This window comes from Poecilia formosa, unplaced genomic scaffold (genome assembly GCF_000485575.1).
Source record: "Poecilia formosa unplaced genomic scaffold, Poecilia_formosa-5.1.2 Scaffold261, whole genome shotgun sequence".
Lineage (NCBI taxonomy): Eukaryota > Metazoa > Chordata > Actinopteri > Cyprinodontiformes > Poeciliidae > Poecilia > Poecilia formosa.
This window is the reverse complement of record NW_006800200.1, coordinates 5,203-24,540: the sequence shown is the minus strand read 5'-3', so window position 1 is coordinate 24,540 and position 19,338 is coordinate 5,203. Positions and strand designations below refer to the sequence as shown.

At 37.9% G+C, this 19,338-nt stretch overlaps 1 protein-coding gene across 3 annotated transcripts; it reads right to left on the bottom strand.

The window, feature by feature from the left end:
• Positions 1 to 3,167: 3,167 nt before the first annotated feature.
• On the bottom strand, positions 3,168 to 8,213 carry LOC103150715 (histamine H2 receptor). 3 transcript variants are annotated; one of them, XM_016680886.1, is made up of 3 exons: positions 7,780 to 8,211; positions 7,245 to 7,632; positions 3,168 to 4,425 (listed from the first exon to the last, which is right to left on the bottom strand). In XM_016680886.1, the coding sequence occupies exons 1-3, from the start codon at positions 8,044 to 8,046 to the stop codon at positions 4,133 to 4,135; spliced, it is 948 nt and encodes a 315-aa protein (XP_016536372.1). In that variant the 5' UTR covers positions 8,047 to 8,211; the 3' UTR covers positions 3,168 to 4,132. The 3 variants fall into 3 exon arrangements, with proteins under 3 accessions (XP_016536372.1, XP_007570501.1, XP_007570500.1); XM_007570439.2 differs by having other exon boundaries at positions 3,168 to 4,422; positions 7,245 to 8,213; XM_007570438.2 differs by having other exon boundaries at positions 7,245 to 8,210.
• Positions 8,214 to 19,338: the final 11,125 nt, after the last annotated feature.

Sequence of the window (19,338 nt, the reverse complement as noted above, 5' to 3'; positions counted from 1 at the left end):
ACTTTGGACTTAAGAATATGAAACCGATATATATTACCGCGCTGAACTTTTGTGTGTGTAAGCAATTTACCCTCAGTAAACCTCTCCAAGTGTCATTTAATCACCCGTTGCTTCAGTTTCCACTAAGTGATATTCAATGTATTTTAGTGCATAGTTTTAAAATAATACTTCAACATTGCATGCTTTGCTGTTTTCACTCCTTAGTCCCAGACACAAAGGGAAAGATCCAGGTCAGTTGCATACGATGTGAAATAGTTTATTATGTACTGAAGTTGCTTTCCTAATTTAAGTGGGTAGTTTTAGCTGAAAATCCTCAACAGCAGATGTTCAAACATTGATAAAGAGACAGAGTCGCAGAATTAGTTAATGTAGGGCCTTAGTTCTGTCAAAGCTGGTAAACACAAGCACATCTGAAGATAACAAGAGGTGTTAATTCATGAATATGTCTACATTGATAACACAGCTCATTATAAAACTCCCAACTTTGTATACAAGTAAGATGTTAAATGATTCTACAATGAGAATTTTAATAGTTCTATTCCTTGGAATAATGAACTTAACTATAAACAGATTAAAAAAATAAAGTTGCAACACAGAATTTGATCAACTATTACTTTGCACTACAAGCAGAGTTAATCTACACTTTATTTCAAATGTCATTGCTAAACAGTTCTTGTATCCTGCATTGTGTGAAGATTACATTACAACAATATAACCTTTTTATAGTCCAGCCCTTCTAAAAGCAAATAACATTGTGTCCTAGAGTATGTCTGTCTGCTCCTGTGAGCTACTTTCCTGCCATGTAAGTGGACTAGAGCAGGAAAAACTCATTATTGAAATAAAAGCCTCTCCATCTGCACCCTCAACAAGAGCCCTCACAGGCTGGAGTTGCTATGGCTGATAACATCCACAGTAGATGTTCACACCCAGTGATTCACCCTTTTTGTGGCTTAAAGTCACAAAAAGGGCGACTGCATGTTTTATCATTGATTCTCTGGAATATTGAACACCCAAATACAACAAACACTCATAATACTTGTAATAAAATCGAGTCTTTCAGGAATTCTCTAACAATTCTGACATAATTGTTGAATTTCGCGTGTCTGATTTGCATTATTTCATGTAACCGCAAGATGGCAGTGTAAACCCAGGATCTGAATGTTGCTGTTGCTTCCGTGAAAAACTACTATATTCTCTACTGAAATGGCCAATTCCGCCACTGTGTGTTTATCTGCAGGTTTTCAGTGAAAATAATGAATCCATCATTGTCACACATGGTCTTTAAAACACTTAGTAAGGATTAAAACAGCAACTCGCAAAATTGTGACTGGTATGCAACACAGAAAAAGACCAAACACGAGTTACTGTCATTATTTTATTTTTTTTAAAATGACAATCCACTGAAAAAGCTGGACTTTTTTTTTAAACCTGTTTGGGAGTCTACTGTATGACAAACAAGCAAAATGAATTTTACTTTAGAAATGTACTTTTTTTCTACACTATAATATACAACCAATGCATGAGTTCTTGCTGCCTATAATTCCAGTCTTTCATAAGGCCATTAGGTATTTGATGGCCTTGATGCAACACTAAGATGACAGGCTCAGTAAAACAGCATGTTGCATCTGCAGGAACATCAGATAAACATTACTTGCCATGACTGAATCGCCTGTCATCTATTAGCAGCAATCCTCAAGGAGAACAGAAGGTGCTAATGGGCAACACTTCACCGTCCTCTTCAGAGACCTGCTTGGCAACAAACACAGGACAGCTAAAAAAAATAAAAAATACCACATTTGGATGCAACAAGAGCAAAGACTGTCTATATTTGATGAAGAGCGGGGCTTGAAATGTCATGTCAACCTGTTCTTATCCAGTTGAAATTAAGCTTTGATAAATTGCTTTTGTCAAATATAGACAGACGTTTAGCAGAGACCAACAGTGTAGTATTGCGGTTGCCAGGCTTGGAGTCTGCAGTTTTGTGAGTCTCCTAAAAGCCTTTCAAAAACACCATTTTGTCTGAAGGACAAGGATGCAGCTGTTGCTGGATTTCTGAGGTTAAGTTTTTAAAGTATTTTGCAGCTATTTAATTCTTACAATTTGCTTAAAATGCATGCACTGGAAAGGAACTGATTAACAGAGCCACAAAATTTTGTTACATTATAGCCATAAGCAGCTTGTTTTTCAGGCTTTTAGTGCCTGTTAATATTCCTTTCAATCCTCATACATTGTAAACACTTTCTGCAGTATCATTACCTGAAAGCCAAAGCAAAATATTACAAATAGAATATCAGTTTCAAATTATTTTGGACGTGTTTTTACTTAAAACTTGTGGCTTAACCTGTTATCTAACATGTTTCTGGTGGGCGTAAATTAGCATAATTCAATTCAGTACTCATCATTGTTCAATATGTTATGACACAAAGCACACTATGAATAAAACAAACAAATTGTATTATTTTTTTCCACATTTTAGCACAGAGGTGAGTATGCAGTTCTCATGAAGCAGCAGTTCGGTGTTCGTTCTGGTTTAGACATTTCTCAAGTATGGTGGTAGGTTATTGGGGTGTTTGAATCACTCTTTACAAGCCCTCTGCACTTCAGCAGATTTGAAGTACGACTGTTGTAAGTTCACATGGTTCTAATGCTGCAGCATGAGAAAGCAATGGACTGATCTGAGGGGAAAAAAAGCAAGCTTTTAGATCAGGGGTGTCAAACTCCAGTCCTCAAGGGCCGCAGTCCTGCAACTTTTAGATGTGCCTCTGCTGCACCACACCTGAAAAGAATAATTAGGTCATTAGCAAGGCTCAGGAGAACCGATCTACACAGGGAGGAGGTAATTAAGCCATTTAATTCCACTGTTTTTTACCTGTGGCACATCTAAACACTGCAGGACAGCGGCCCTTGAGGACTGGAGTTTGACACCCCTGTTTTAGATGATCCTTGATTGTTACTACCAGATATTTGGTCTGTTATTCACAGCATTCTACATCTCCAAATAAAAAGACATGCTTCCCGAGCAGCAGTGAAACACATTCCTATCAGAAAGGAAAACATAAAAGGGGTTACTGAAAAAAAAAGTATTTGCTTATTATAGGACCAAAATAATAGTTTACCAGTAAACATGCAGCCAGAAAATAGGAACTTAAAAACCCCTCAAAACACACTCAAAGGTATCATACTTTATTTTGCATATCTTCCTCAAATCAGTCTTTGTCTTTATAAGTGTACAAACTAATATAGCAACATACATACAAAAGTCATTAACAGTTATTTTTTTTCGCCCATTTTTCCCCTTTTATAACAAGCAGCAATTTAAAAGTGTATAAAAAATGTCAACTCAAAAATGAACCTTTACCATGACAAAACTTTATTTAAAGACAAAAATGCTTATTGCGATGTTGAATACAAACACACTAAGCTGTTCATTCCTCCTGATTATTTATAGATTCTGAGCCCAAGTTCCTCCAAATACAAGTCGTCTCTTCCCGCCACGAACGTTGTGACCTTTCTGCGGTCCAGGTGCTTAATTACTTTTCTCCTTGCATGCGCTGAAATGCTGCGACTTAAAGGTTAACCTCTCTTCGTTGGTATATGTCAAATAGTTTAAAATGAACAAAGGTTGATAGCCTCAGTAGTTCAAAGTGTTTGAAACCGGGTTGCAGCCTTCACAAAAATCTCACATGAGAGGGAGCCTAAATATCACTTTCTTCTGATGAGCTAAATGACAGATTGTGAACGTCTGAAAGGTGTTGAGATAAGTTTCAGGTTGACGCATTTAAAAAAGAAAAAAAAAAAGGTGTATGCAGAATAATGACAGGCCTATCCGTGGCACAGCCAAAATCGATGGCTAGCTGTAAAAAATAACTAAAAAGGTGATTTAGGATGCCACCTTGGACTGAAAATTAAATCCCGACAATGGTGCATCTGTTTTCAGTTGGAAATAATGGTTTTAAAAAATAATGTAATAATGTAAGTCTCTCAGAATTTTAAACCATTTGCACTGCAAACAAGTTGATCGTTTATTTTTGCTCTCGTTTGTTAAAACATCAATAGCTGGGCAAGGATTTTAAAAGTACGCAGGTCACTGACCATGTCCTTTACGCTCTTGTTGTTTCTGGGTTCAGAGGCTTTAAGCCAAGCTGAGCAGGGTGCAGGTGGAGGACACGCTGGAGGTACGCTCATGAACCACGTTGTTGTCAAAGATTCCCGAGACGAACTGCGCTGATGATGTGCTGCTCCACCCAAAGGTGTCTGCCAGTTTAGGACAGATGGCCAGAGCCAGCCTCTGCAGAATAAGATGGAACTTCCTGCGAAAGTTTTTGTTGATCCAGAAGTAAAAGATGCAGTTGAGGAAACCATTGGAGGTTGGGAGCCACACCACAACGAACTCAATCCACTCTGGTACTGTGCTCCCAGAGACTGCTGTGGGACAGAAAATGTTGAATAAATATGAATCAGCCTAGTTACAGAAGCAACAAGTGTGCACGGCTCTCGAATAAAAATATTGTCTCACTTTTGATCGTATTATAATCGATGGCGGTTTTTGGATATGTGGGGAAAAATGCCTCACTGCCCAGGACGTCATCTCTGCGTGGGCAGCGTGAGGGTCATGCACTACAAAGAAATATGGCAAATGCTGCAGGAATCTGATATGAATATTCAGATTCTGCTCTAAATTAAAATTCTCTCTCAGTTTTTTCCACCTTCTGGGCTGCACTTTCTTGCCTCTACTTAAAATAATAGCGATAATTTAAAAAAAAAAAGAGCATATTGTATGCATTTTTGGCACTGATACAACCTATAACTTAAGCATAAAAAACTCAGTATGTACATAGGTCAAGCATGGAGAGAGATATTGTGCACCGATTACAAATGCCGGGGTTAGAAGTATGGAAGTGCATCCCCGCAACATTGTAAACAGCGTGTCTGGACATGGCGCAAACTAACTGCTTAACTGTCAAAGTGTCCTCTTTTAAGGCCTTAAAGGACATCAGGAAAATTATTTTAAAGGGCTGTTCTGTTTTTATCGGAACAGCCCTGAAAGCAATGGGGCCGTTTTATCAGGATGTATCATCCTTCAGCCGACCATCTACCAAATATCCATCATCTCTTTGAAAATTATTTCTAATGCCATTTTAGTGCTGTGAATTGCATGTACATTTTATACTGCACAATTTTTAACAAGTATGTTGTCGAGCTTCGCTTTTGTCAAGAAATACAGTTTTATGTAATATCTGCTTAGACCTCTTCTCTCCAATCAGTGGCAACATTTTTATTCGCAGGAACACAAATCAACCTCATTGTTGTGAAATTTGTCTCTACCAAGGTGAGGGTTTTCTAAACCAACTTTGCAGTCTTACAGCCATGACATTAACCATCCAGGTAACAAGAAACAACTTGACAAAATAAAACAAAGTGTCTGGTGGAAAACGCAAGTCAATCTACAAAATTAAATACCCTTGACATTATTATTATTATATACACAAAGTGCTTATTTAAAAAAAGAAACATTTTGGAAAGGCCTAAATCTCAATGCTCATTAAATCATCAATCAGAAACTGATGAACAAGTGACAAAGTATTATTTACATTTTCAGACACCTCGCATACCTCACCTGTTTCTAGTAATGACACCTACTATGAATAATTTAGAGCTTTACAGTAAATTAGCTCATGATCAAGTAGCTGAGACTTAGTGGAACCAAGCAAAGTGCTTTACTGTTAGGCTTGTGATCATTTAGACGAGTGCACACTTGCAGTTTAAATTAAGACTCTCGGCTTCACTCTGCAAGGATTTTCATCTGTATCTGATAGATTAGAGGCCTGCTTGAAAAAGAGGGGGGGAAAAAAAGGTCTTTACTTCTAAAAATATTCTGCCACAACTCCACTTTCACACTGATTACTCCAAACCCGCACATGATCAGGTTAAATTAGAAAGTCAAAAATAAATAAATAAATAAAAAAAGGAAGTCTGAGTCATCGCCAGCCTTTAAAAAAGTACACCATGCCCATGATTACATGAATAACTCTGACAGCTATTCCTCCCACAATCTTGGCAGAAACTGACAGATTTGATGGGGGAAATGATAAGATGTTTAATTTTGAAAGACAGATGTCTGTCTTACTTTGCAGCAACAAAGAATAAAATATTTTCTCATATGAAGTTGATATAATATGCAAAGAGCACATATATACACATGATCAATATCTGAAATAACTGTAACAAAAGCAGAAATCTGTTTTGTATTGTTCAATACATGCAGCCAAAAATGGCATATTTGATTCTACATGCTATGGATGTCTCAAGTCGTCACTGTGATACGCAGCGCAACAACTCTGTTGGAGGAGTTACTGATGCAAGAGCAATAAGTGACATAAAGGTGCAACTCAATTTATTAGAATATCAACAAAATGTTATTTCAGTACTTCAATTCAAGATATGAAACTCATTATGTTGATTCGTTTCAAACAGAGCAATATGTTTCAGTTGTTTTTTTCTGTAGAGTTTTATAACCTTTGATTGCAGCTAATGAAAACCCAAATATAGGTTTCTTTGGAAAATGGGCTGTAACGGAATGGGGGATTTTCAACATTTGTTATGGAAATGTTTTGTCCTACGAAACCCTAAAGAAGACCACTGACTAGAAAGTAGCCTAGCAGACAGCGGGTGACCCATACATGAGAAGGGTAGTAAGGCACAATCACGGAAAGTTTAGTTGAAGGTAAGTGTGGTAGAATAAGGGGCAACAGAGATTGCCACAGCTTTGAGAGGAACATAAGGTAAAGTCCATTCAAGCAAGTGAGGAAGATTCTCCAGGTATGAAATGTGGCTGAAGTTGGAGCTTCAAGTGTTCAAGTGCCATCACACACAGATGCAGCCATGATGTGGGTTGTTACTGATGTATTTCTTGTGTTAAGCCACACCTGAAACTGTGGTATTATCTGAAATATTTTGGATGTGACAAAAAAAAACAAAAAAAAAACCGAGAGGACAGTGCCTAATTTTGATAAATCTAAAAGTCTAAAGAGCAAAGAGGCACACAAAATCTAAACTGCTTTTCCATCAGAAGTGGTGGAATTTAGTAAATACGTAAGACAAAGCTAAAATAGTGAAATAAAATATACAAAAATATGCTTTCTATAAATTTTAGTGAATGAGAGATGTGTGGGCAACATGTTTAGAATAAAAGTCTGTTCATATTTCCACATTAAACGCTGTTTAAGTTGTGATGCTTTGCTCACCGCTGTAGATCATAACCGCCACGCAGGGAGTCCAACACGTGTAGTACGCCGCCATCACAGGTACGAGCACTCTTGCGGCAACGTTGTGCCTGTTGCGCAGTGCACAGCCGTATTTGCGCAGTTTCAGCCTCTGTCTCTTGGCCGCGCACCACACCCTCAAGTTTGCATACGTCATGACAATGGAGCAGGGGAAAAATATCAAACAGGTCAAGCTGAAGGTGTAGGCAACGTTGGTAGAGTATGACGGGTTGCAGACCAGCGATGCGGTGGAGAAGTGGACCTCGATGATGCCATCTGGGAACGTGATCGGCGACAGCAGGAAGAGAGGGAAGCACCAGGTGAAGGCGATGAGAAGCAGGGTCCTTTTTCTGGTCATAAGAATGGAGTACTGCAGGGGGTAAAACACCGCGATGTACCTCTCCAGGCTGATGGTGGCCAGCGTGTACATGCAAGTGGAGTAGACGGTGGCGTTGCAAAACGCCACCACATGACAGAGAGCGTCGGGGCCCTCACTGTAATCCTTCAACAGACTCACCCAGAGGTTCAGGGGCATTACCAGCAACCCGAACGCAGAGTCCGCTGCGGTGAGAGACAGCAGGAAATACCGGGAGTTTCTGGACCAGCCTGCCACGGAGGAAGTGATGACCAGGAGAACTGCTATGTTTCCCAAAGTGACCATCACCCCCAGGATAATGATGATGCTTATTTTGACGGAGCGGTGGGTCAGTTCCTGCAGTGTCAGAGAGCCTGCATCCGACAGGTTGGAGTAGTTGGAGGTGGAGAAGTTAAATGTTAGGTACATTGTTCCTTATTTAACTGTAAGTAAATCATACATTGGGGGAAAGAAAAAAAGTGTTGACAGGCGAGAAAAAGGAAACAAAACTATGAGTATAGATTGAGTTACACTGAAGAGAAAAAAAACCTGCAGGTTTTCTTTCGTAGGTGGGGCAAAAGATCAGCTGCACACCTGCTGCAATCAGTGACGGGAAGCTAACAGCCACTGCAGCAGCGCGCAACCTGCAAAGTGCTTCATCTGCAGCGGTTCAGTCTGAGAAACGCTGTATGCAGGAGTTCAGCAAGTAAAAATATTTGCTGAATATTTTACTTATTCAGCAATAAGTAAAATATTTAATTTCTGTTCAGGCTGAAGAGGAATGTTCCTCTTCAGCCTGAGAAATCCCTCACCCACTGCAGCACATTTATGCAGAACCATAAATTATCATATATCCATAAGACTGTCTTTGGCCAGCCAGAAATATATCATATATAAATATTTCACGGTATTCATTTAAAAAAAAAGGACACAAAGAGAATAGTTTAGTTGGAACATTTATGAATATGACCTGTTTTTCTCCTTCATACTGTGCTCATTTTGAATGTCCATCACTGACTGACCCATCATCTCACTCTGCTACGTAACAATGAGATCTGCCACCCCAGTAATAAAAGTGGGTCCAATATGGTCACCCATTCAAAAACGTTCTTGAAGCACTGCCATACAAAATCCAGGTAAGAGTGTGCTAAATATCTTTTTTTAGCAGACACAAATGTGTTTCATTCAACTACCTTAAATGTTAAAGTTCTGACACCATTTTGCACAGAACTACGTAAACCTAATTCATCACTATTTTAAGCAGAATCTTGTCTAAATTGTTGAAGGATTACATATTGTAAACTTTTCAAATTTTGACATAGACTGTATGTGACAGCTTGTTTGCAGTGCATCTGTCCTCTGCTAAGTAAGCACGGAGATATTTCTGTAACAGCCCCACAGCAAAATACCAGGAAATGGCTTGACGAGAATCATTTACTAATGGTACCGATGGGCCTCTTCTCATTAGGAGGCATGGAGAATTGGTGTGATTTCCTTGGTAAAAGCCTGCATTTTTTCCACACATCATTAAAGATTTGTTCTATAATTTATTCAGGCAGCAAATATTGTGTTGGTGAGACAAAATTCACACAGATTTTCTTAATAAAAAATAAGTATTTATTTGGAAACTCCAAGCAAAAGGGAAATTTTACAGGAACTTGTCAGAAAGGAAATTTGCTTCAACAAACAACTTTTGTTTGAAAAACAATGAGACACACACACACACAAAGAAAAGTCAAGCTCATTAAATGAACTAAAAATCATTCCACTTTGGATTAAATTAGACAGCAGGAGCTGCTTATATCTTCTGTTAATGTTTTTGTCAGTGAAATCTTAAAAAAAATGTTGACTTTTAACACAGTTGTGTCTGGAAACATAATAGACCAGCTGTTTCGCCTTGAAAGTTTGGAGAATTTATCCACTCAGTATTTGTGTTTTCATCCTTTTGTTTTGTGAAACTGAAAGTGCAGTTGATGGCTGACAGAGAACAGCTTTTAACGTTGTCAGTTCGGCTGTAAATGGTGCAATCTGTGGTTTGTTGATGTTTGGAATGGTCCTGTGAAGGACATTTGGCATATGTTGTACCGGATACTACAAGTGTAATTCATCAGTATTAACGCCTACAGAGATGTGCAAATGTTATGCTATGCAGCGTAACAGATTTCCGTCCTTCCGTCATCTTTACCCATTTGTCTATTCACGTTCACAGGGAGTGGCTGGTGCCGACCTTCATCTGTCTTTGGGCAAGAAGTGGGGCACAACATGAACAGGTCTATCGCACACAAACAGGACAAACAACTACTCACCCACACATTCAGAGAAATCAATTGGCTTAATGTCTTTGAACCCATGTATGCACTGGGAGAACATGCAAACACCACAGAGAAAGAGCTCCACTCAGAATTTCAACCCAGGACAGTAATAGTCAGAACTACTGAAAATCATGTGTTTGTCATACTGTTGCAAGTGCAAACTGAAGCCAGTTGGAGCAGTTGTTTAGGACTATATTTACACACCTTTCTTCAAAAGGTCCCACAGAAATTGCAGTCTGATGTCTCACAACCAATCATCAGTGTGTTGTGTCTTCAGAGCTGAGAGGCAGCTGCTAGTGTGAATCTGTCTAAAAGACTTTATGGCTCCAGGGAACAACAAAAGGTTATCGCTGACCCTTTTCATATATCGTAATCTACACATCTCCAGATAAATGGAGATGTGTATTTGTGTATGTGTGTGTATTTGTATGTATGTTATATTAGTGACATCAGATCAAAGTGTGATGTCTACATGAATTCTTTAGATTTTTTGAAATTATGCTCTGTGAAGTTATCAGTTACCTTCTTGAAGTAAACAGAAATGAAATCTCCTTGAGTTTGAAGACAATTAATAGAGTGGCTGATACCAAGCAGCTAACATGTCTGTCATTTTACCTATTTAAGACAAATCAAACTTAAATGTTGAGATTCGGTGCTAAAATAGCAAATGCTAATTGTTTTCACTCTCACAACAGTCCACTGTTGTGTTTTCTCACCCTCACAACTTCCATGTTACTCCACTACTTTTACATTGGCAGAAGCTGCCAACTGTATCAGTCCACCTGCTCAGCTGATCCTGAGTCCGTTTGGATAATTTCAAAATTACTGTAAAACCTGGACGGGGATCAAATGTGCCATCTTTGATTCCATTTCACAAATGACAGCCTGTAGCAACACCCAAACGTTAACTTCTCACATGGCAGCTCTAGGACAGGTGAAGTCATAGCTGATAAGGTTGATAAACACTGCTCACAGCTTTAACCGTAGCCACTTTGTCAGAGTAACACCAACATTTTTCTGTTGAGACAACAGGAGCAAACTTGATTGCAGTCTCTTGTGAAAGTGTGAATTGTTAAGAAAATCATGTTGAATCCAGTGCATATGAATACTTTCATTTAGATGGTTTATATGTCTGAAATCAAGCAGTTGATTTTCTAGCATTTCTACAAATTCAGAGTCATATATTGGTGAGAAAAATGAATCATGACTTTACAGAACATGTCTTAAAAAAAAAAACCTTTATCAGTGATGGGTATTTGCTGTGATTTAATCTGATAATTACAGATTCTGGTATAGGTTTCATGAAGCTTTATGCAATGTCCTCAATGAACCTGTTTTCTTCCCTTTGCATTTCTGCTGAAAAATGCATGTTGGATTTATGGGTGACAGTGGTAGGAGTTCGTCCTGTAATCGTGGGTTGCCAGTTTGAGCCCCCCCTCCATCTACCTCTGTCATTGTGTCGTTGGGCAAGACAGTTCACCCGCCTTGCCTGCTATTGGTGGTCAGATGGCCCGGTTGTGTGAATGTGTGTGAAAGGGTGAATGACTGAATGAAGAGCTTTGGGAGTCCCGGGGACTTCATAAAGCTATAAGTGCAGTCTATTTACCATAAGATAATTTCTTTCTTCTTACACACATTGATATTTAATTTATTTTTTCACATATGAACAGAAAAGAGAGGAAATAGATATCCTTCCTCTTTTAGCAGGAAGAATTGTTCATTCTGTGTCTATAAAGGATCTGTAATGTAGAAAGTAAACACAAAGTATAACATGTTTTCTTATAAATCTAATGAAGAAGTGAAAACAGCCTTATTAAAGTTTAAAGCCATACAGAACAATTTCAATGTATGCTTTTAGTATAGCTATAAAACCCACATTTTCTTTGCTGCTGTTAACCTCAGACACAAGCCCTGGAGGAGAGGACTGACTCATCTTAAATCCTCTTTAATCACTGGCAGTGATAAGATGTTACATAAAGTCAAGCTAAATATCCCAATTCCAATTATAGTCCCTCGATTTATGGTAGAAGTGCTGGTAATTTCAGTCAGTTTATTGGCTTTTAGGAGAAGAAAACACAATAAAAGATCTTAATTCATTTGTGAATTTTGTCTTATATAATTGAGAGTGAATTCTTCATACCACTGAGAGATTGTAAATTTCAAGAAATCCTTTAATTTTACCAATGTGTTCTATCTTACTGGAAGTAATATTAACATTTTGGAGTGCAACAAAGTCAATAAAGTAAAAGTAGCAACTTGGTTAACACTAAAGCAGATGGGTAAAAACATTTATTAAATAATCAAACATTCATCTCTCCACACCCTTGTTTCAGCAACTGAATTTCTGTTGTGCATTCAGATGAACATGCGCCCAAAGACCCCAAAATTCATATATCCTACATAACAACACACTTAAAGGTCACATTTCCACATTCCCTGATTCACACTGTAATGATATGTTAAAGAGGCTTTGCTCATTTTGCATCTTCTTGTAAACAAATGTGGACAAAACTGAAGTTTTTACACCTGAAATGTAGATGAGTGGGAGTGCAAAGTCTCCACAGGAGACAATCACTTTTAGTTGTTAACCCTACTCTGTTCATTGTAAATTGAATAATTGAATACACGTTGTGCCTCATAACAATGTTTCTGTCTTCCCACTCAATTGACATTTAATTGATTTTCAAACTGTTAAACCCAAAAGACAGATTGACAGAGGAAGTGTGATCACTTAAACCCTTCCTTCTACATAGCAGAATCTTTAAACAGCAAAGTTTGAAATATAGAAAATGTGAAATCTATGATTTTCTAAAAAATAAAAAAATCTAATGGATAGGGATGGAAAAATGGATCTGCATGAGCTAAACTTGGGAGCATATTTTGGAAAGTCGCTATACAAAATCCAAATTAAAAAGTGGACAGGGTAGATTACAACAGATTTAATTTCTCTCTGTGCCGTTCACTTTAAAGCTCAATGTTTTATAGTGTTAAAATGGTTTGTGTGTTGAATCTTTTGAGGGCAAGAAGTGCACTGCAAACCATTTTCATTCATAAAACCAAAGACGACTTAATAAACGCGAGGCAGCACTAATCCTGAGATATTTCATGCGACAGAGGGAGTGTGTTTTAATCTGTTTTTGTTTCTATGTTGGGTCTGCATGAGTGGGTGCCAAAGCCAAAGCCCCGCTTGCCCAAAGGTGCATGTTTAAATGTGGTTGATCCCAAGCGAACACGAGAGAGATGAAGAGAGAGGATGAATTCATACATGCTTGCAATTGAATATCCTGTGAGTGGGCAGCCTCCTCCTCTGGCCACCTACTGCGCAGCACTTCCTGATGTGGAGGAAGGTAGCCATCGATTTGATCTGTGCATGTGTGCTTGTGTGTGAGAGGGGCTGTGTGGGCAGTAATGCTATCTAATTCTACCAGCGAAAGATGATGCATGATGTTTGGTTGAGATAATGCAGCAGGGAGGGTTTGATGGGTGATTGCGTAAAAACTTGGAAGTCGGTGTTGACAGTACGCCTGAAAGACAACAAGACTGCTGGTGGAGACAAAACTCAACCCGACAGGCTCCAAAGTTATGAATGTGATGTCTGTCTATACAGTGCTTTATTATATGGAATCAATACTGAATTCAATTACTTCGGCCTGGTCACAAATCAACCAGAGAGAATCCGAGTGAAGGGGAGAAAGCCCAGAGTGTGCTGGAAGTGAGAATTTCTTTCAAGCATAATTGCGCAGGAAGGAAATGGCAATGCTAGGTTAAAAAAACCAGACTATTTTAATTTGTTTTATTTATGAAAGTAAAGCTTTTGGTGTTTGGGATCTTTGTCATGTTGACGACTAATTGTGTGCCTTTTATAGCCTCACATTTGAGTCTAGAATGAAAGCGAAGCGCCCATATGTTTCATGACACCGTGTTTGTCAAACACGGTGTCATGCATTATGCACCAACATTGACTTTATCTGCCCAAAGGACATTGTTCAAAGGCTTGCAATGATAAAGAGAGAGAGAAAAAAACTTTAAGTAATTTACTACAATTCTTTTCATTATTTTTAAATTACATACATTACAAGTTGTTTTGTTTTATAAAGTCTCCATTTGTGCAGTTTGCTAACATTAAAATATATGGGGTTTTTTTTTTACCTGCAGATGCTTAAAACATGGAACAATTACTCTATCAAAAATTTTCAGTCTGATTATGAGTCATCACTGATGGTAACAATCACTAGCTCTAATTGTCCCTAATTATGTCAAAAAGGGCGCCAGTAACCCTGCTTATTTCCTGTTATTTCTCGCATCACACATCCTGCATCTAGCTCACTTTGTCAGTATGCCAGATTTCAGTCAGAAGGTTGGCAGAAGGAGAATAAAATCCTTCTGTATAGCACTACTCTTACACCAACCAGTGAGGTATCCTCTAAACAGGAAATGATGGAGAATATGAACTGAGCATGCTTGTCTTTTTCTCGGCTAGATAATCAGTTCCAGGCTAAGCTCACAGAAAACCTGATATTAGTCCGCTTTAATCAAAGTGTCCTTTAAGCCCTGTCTGCAGATATGGCTGTGTCTTTTATCAGCTTGCTCCTGATGGATGTGCAGAGAAATGTTTATTGTGTGACGTCACTCATGTGTGCGTCAAACCTTTTGATGCCGAGTGGCCTGCAGTGAATATCAATGAGTCCACTGAGTGAAAACTGTGCCTGAAAAGCCAGACTGTTGCAATTATACCAATAATTTTCTCCTCTGTCTGCCACTTTCTCTACCTCGGAAAATACACCAGTCCCTTAGCATGCCTGCAGTTAACACCAATATGCAGCTAAACAGTTTTAGGCAATCAGGCGGTCATCACCAAGCATTCATATTTTCAGAATTGCTCTCTTGGATGCCGCGCACCGGATTTTTCTGTTTCCTTCTGAACTACAGCCTGGAGATACACGGTGAAACTGTTACTCACTCACACCAATGCAATTGATATTTCTATGTAGCGACAGCTAATATTGCACTTCCTACCAAAATCAAACCTTCGTGGAAGTCAGACTAGCTTGTACATATATATTAAAATTGGTACATGGGGAAAAAACACAACTTCAGATACAGAAATAATTGGAAAAAAGAAATACTCTGTCAACAAGAAATTTGATCCTCCGGTGCCATCAGCTAAATTCTCATCACAAAATAATTGTTGACTTTGGTTACAAATCAGTGCACTGGATTAAAAAAAAAAAAAGGACATCATATGGACATTTAAAGAAATGGCAACCAAATTCAGTTCCTTTGTAAAACTTCCAGCAAAAGGCCACGATGTTTGGCTCAGAAGGAGTATTTTATTTTAAGATATGGTGTAGAAATGTCAGAAATAAACTCCATAGAAATAAACCTTTTGAAGGACCTTTTCTGGGATTTCTAACTTGTTTTCTTCCTTATGCTTGCTCTCTCTCTCTCTCTCTCTCTCTTTCTCTCTCTCTCACTTCCTCTCTCTCTCCGTCTCCCTGGATTCAATTAAATGGTGTTAAAAGAATGAGACGGGTTATGAACCACTGTTGATGTTTTATTTAGAAAAAAAAAAATCAATGTCTTCTTTCATGTAACAGGTTATGAAATTCATCCTGAAATGGAACATGTTGGCAACAATTGTGGTGCAGTGAAAACCAAGGAATATTCTGGAAGCAGTAAAACAAAAATACAGGTAAGTGATGTGCTAAAAGGTGGCAACAATGTGGTAGTCAAGAAAGAAGCCCTTTACATCTTCTCCTACAGATGGTAGAAGAAGAAGGTAGAACAAAATGGAATAAACAATATATAATGAACATACTATCATGCTACAATATACAGCAATCTATTTATCAGATGTGAAATCTCCAACAGTACTCGATCATATTTTGGTAAGATTTCTTATAATGTTTCTGAAAAGCAATTTACGAAGATCTTATTGCATTTGGGTTCTCAATCGATACCAGCAGATAAGTTCAGGCTAAAATTGAGATGAGGAGTATGATGGAGAAAGTTGTTTATTATAGAAACTCAGAAAAAAACAACCACTACACCTCCTTCTCTACTCGATCTCCATGAAGAGTTAATATAAATACAATCAGATGACAAAAGCACTGAAAAAACAGTAGACTCATCAATATTAAACAAAAATACTTCGAGTTTGTCGTCTTAGGAAAGTTAAACTAAATAATTTTTATAGCCTATAGTGGACTGGTTTTTCTGTGCTTTCTTTGAGATGTCACCAGCTTGATTGTTACAGAAATTCATTCTTCAACCTTTATTTATCCAGGATAAAACTCACTGAGATCTTAGAGTTTCCTGCCAACAATACGGTGGTTTTTGTTTGAGTGGAATGAATCATGAATTGTATTTTAAAGAGCAAAAAGAAACACAAGAATTAACGCATCTACTGTCAATCTTTAGTCGAAACATTACAGTATATCAAAGGAGGAAGAACTCGATAGATTTATCTTCACTCATAAAACAAAGCCAAATCTAATTTTAGGTGCCACAGATGCAATCTTACTAAAGCAAGGTCGATCGCATAAACACGTTCAACTTCCAAATTTATGACGAGCAGCAGACAGAGATGAGCAACGTCTTCCGCCTTCATCCATGGGCTCAGATGGACCAGCCTTATCTATCACAGGAGAATATGTTGTTTCAGGAACCCGCAGCATAGCCTCTCAAAGACCGTTCCACCTGCTACCAACCTACCGACAGCTGTACTACATCATAGAGGCAGCCATATTGTTTGAGGGAGTTGCAAATGCAGATTTTTTACTTAGGACAGAAAAGACAGATGAACTATACACAGATATTCCCTGGAATGCTGGAACTAAAACATGAAGATGAAACTAAAAGAGTCAAACAAGCATGAGTAAAAAAAAACAGATCTTCAATATTTAAAAATAAAAGAGTAACGATGAGTTGTCAGCAGCTGTCTTTACCAGAAGGCCACTAACACTCACTAGTGACATTATAAAGCAGCCCCCACTCCACCAGCTTCGCTCCCCAAGTCCTCGCGTCCCTTCAGTCTACACAGCCTCCTGTTCTGGATTCACTGTTGCATTTCTTTAAGTGAGCTGGGGGAGTTGTATGCATTAGGATTTTCTGGGATTTTATCCCCAAATGAAGCTTATTTACTTTTTCTGATATTAGTGTTTGGTCTATTCCCACAGTGGAAGTGAAAAATAAAAGGGCACAAGACGGATATCTTTCATCTAAATATTACAAAACACAGCTACCACTCAGACAATATTGCATAAAAGACTGACAGAAGAAAGAAAAAAAACCCTCCATGAACAGCTTGACAGCATAGCATTGTTGTTCCCTTGTTTGATAAAATTGTTTAGTTTATTTACTTTATTTAAAGCACCAACAGAACCGATCTCTCTGGTTGCACAAAGGCACATGCATGTGATGCGTGTGTCAGATTTGTTGAGAACAGACTGTCCTGTATTTCTTAGTTTTCTCCTAAGTCAGAGAATAGAAGAGTCTTTTATTTGTGCCTTAGAGGGGAATATTCACAGTTTATTAGCAACAAAGTGATAGGGAAAGAGAACACATCAAGATACTCCTTAAAATAGTACAAAAATAAATACAAATAATAACAGAAATATTTTTTCTAAATAATGGAAGTGAGGTAACCTGTTTTATTTTGCGTTGTTTTCCCAATGTTTGTGGAAAAACAGAAGAGACCGAGGTTGCTGACTAGTGCTGCTAGAATACAGTATCAGGGAGTTGTGGTTAAAAATTATGGTAATACAGTTTTATGAAGTAATGTGCAACAGATTAAATATTTTAAACTATTTTCCAAACTCACACATAAAGACACATGCTAGCCTTCTGTTAGTGTCAACAGAGCTCTTTGTGTATTAATTTAACAACTGATTAGGCATCTTGATAATCAAGCTTTCATATAAACACTTAACAAAATAATCAATTTATCCAATTGTTTTTTTTAAGAAAATAAGAAAAACGATTCTATAACAAAACCCAAAGTTGCTATCACACTGTTCCCCATCTTATCATGCATGCTGCATTAAAAAAACAAAACAAAACAAAAAAAAAAAACACCTGTTGCAAAGGTTTAAACATGAGTAAATGAAAAACATTTTGTTGAACATCAAGAGATATCTCTGACATATGTGTGTTGCTTTTCATGCACTCCTACTGTGAAATGCTCATGTAAACAGGAATTATACTGGTGGAGTTCACAGCGTCCTGCTGCATCACGACTGGGTGTATAACTTTACTATGATGTCACTGTGACTATGTTCGACTAGTATTTATCTCATTATAAATAGCAAGATTGAAGAAAACTAACTATGAGTGTTCCCAAGAGGACAAATAATTATTAACTGAACTAATCAGACAGCTGAGATGGCTTAAGGAAAGTAAAGCCTCTACATACTGTGGTGTATGAATAGATGGTGCTATTACTGGGTCACTGCTGTAGCATTTGAGTCATACTGTAGTTGCATTGAGTCTGCAGCAGTGATATGATCCCATGCAATAATGTGCGGTTTATGTGGCTTGTGAGTGTCTTTCCAACGCATTGAAATGAAAGGCTGATGCTCAATAGTGTGACGAGAGTATAAGCTTTACATGATCAATAATGGTGTTTATTATATTTTGAATGCAGCATTCTGTATTTCAAAAAAACAAAAACTGATTTTTTTTTCTTAAAAAAATGTAGATTAAGCTTAATTTAAAGAAACAATTAGGAGGAATTAGAATGTGATATTTAAAGAAAAATTGATTTAAGTCAACCGTATATGCCTCCCCTTTTCTTTCAAAAACTAGTCGGAGCATGTATGAATCCAACACATTTTTGTGTTCTCTTTTTTCTTTATCAGTTCTTCCTTTATGAGAAATCACAGGTTCTGGGTGAGTGGAAATGACAGTAAATGGAGCGAATAAAAGAGTGCTGTCAAGTCTGTGACACATGCGACGCAGGAACACCAGCCAGAAAACACATTCGTCTCTTTCTGCCAGCATGCCCATACCGATGCTTCCATTTGACAGAAGGGCTGCTGCCAACATCTAAACTTATCACTGCCAAGTTAATGATTCATGGACGGACTCATTGTCACGGTATCCGCTTAATGTTACTGCAAAAACACAAAAAAATGCAAAGTAAAAAGCAGAAAGAAATTAGTTCCAGAGTGTTTATCTTTGTTAGCTAGCTTAGAACTGTGTCAAACAAAGTTTTGAGAAAAACAGCAAAGCCCACAAACACTTCTTAGAGTATTCTTTTGATTTAGCTTCATTTATTCTCTACACAACATGAAGTTAAAATAACTTCTGCATGTGCAATTTGATTCTCTTGTGTAGCTTCACAAAAGATGTGCTGACTGACAGACGGGACAGCTCACCTTTCATCAGAAATGTTTTTGCGTGCATTCTG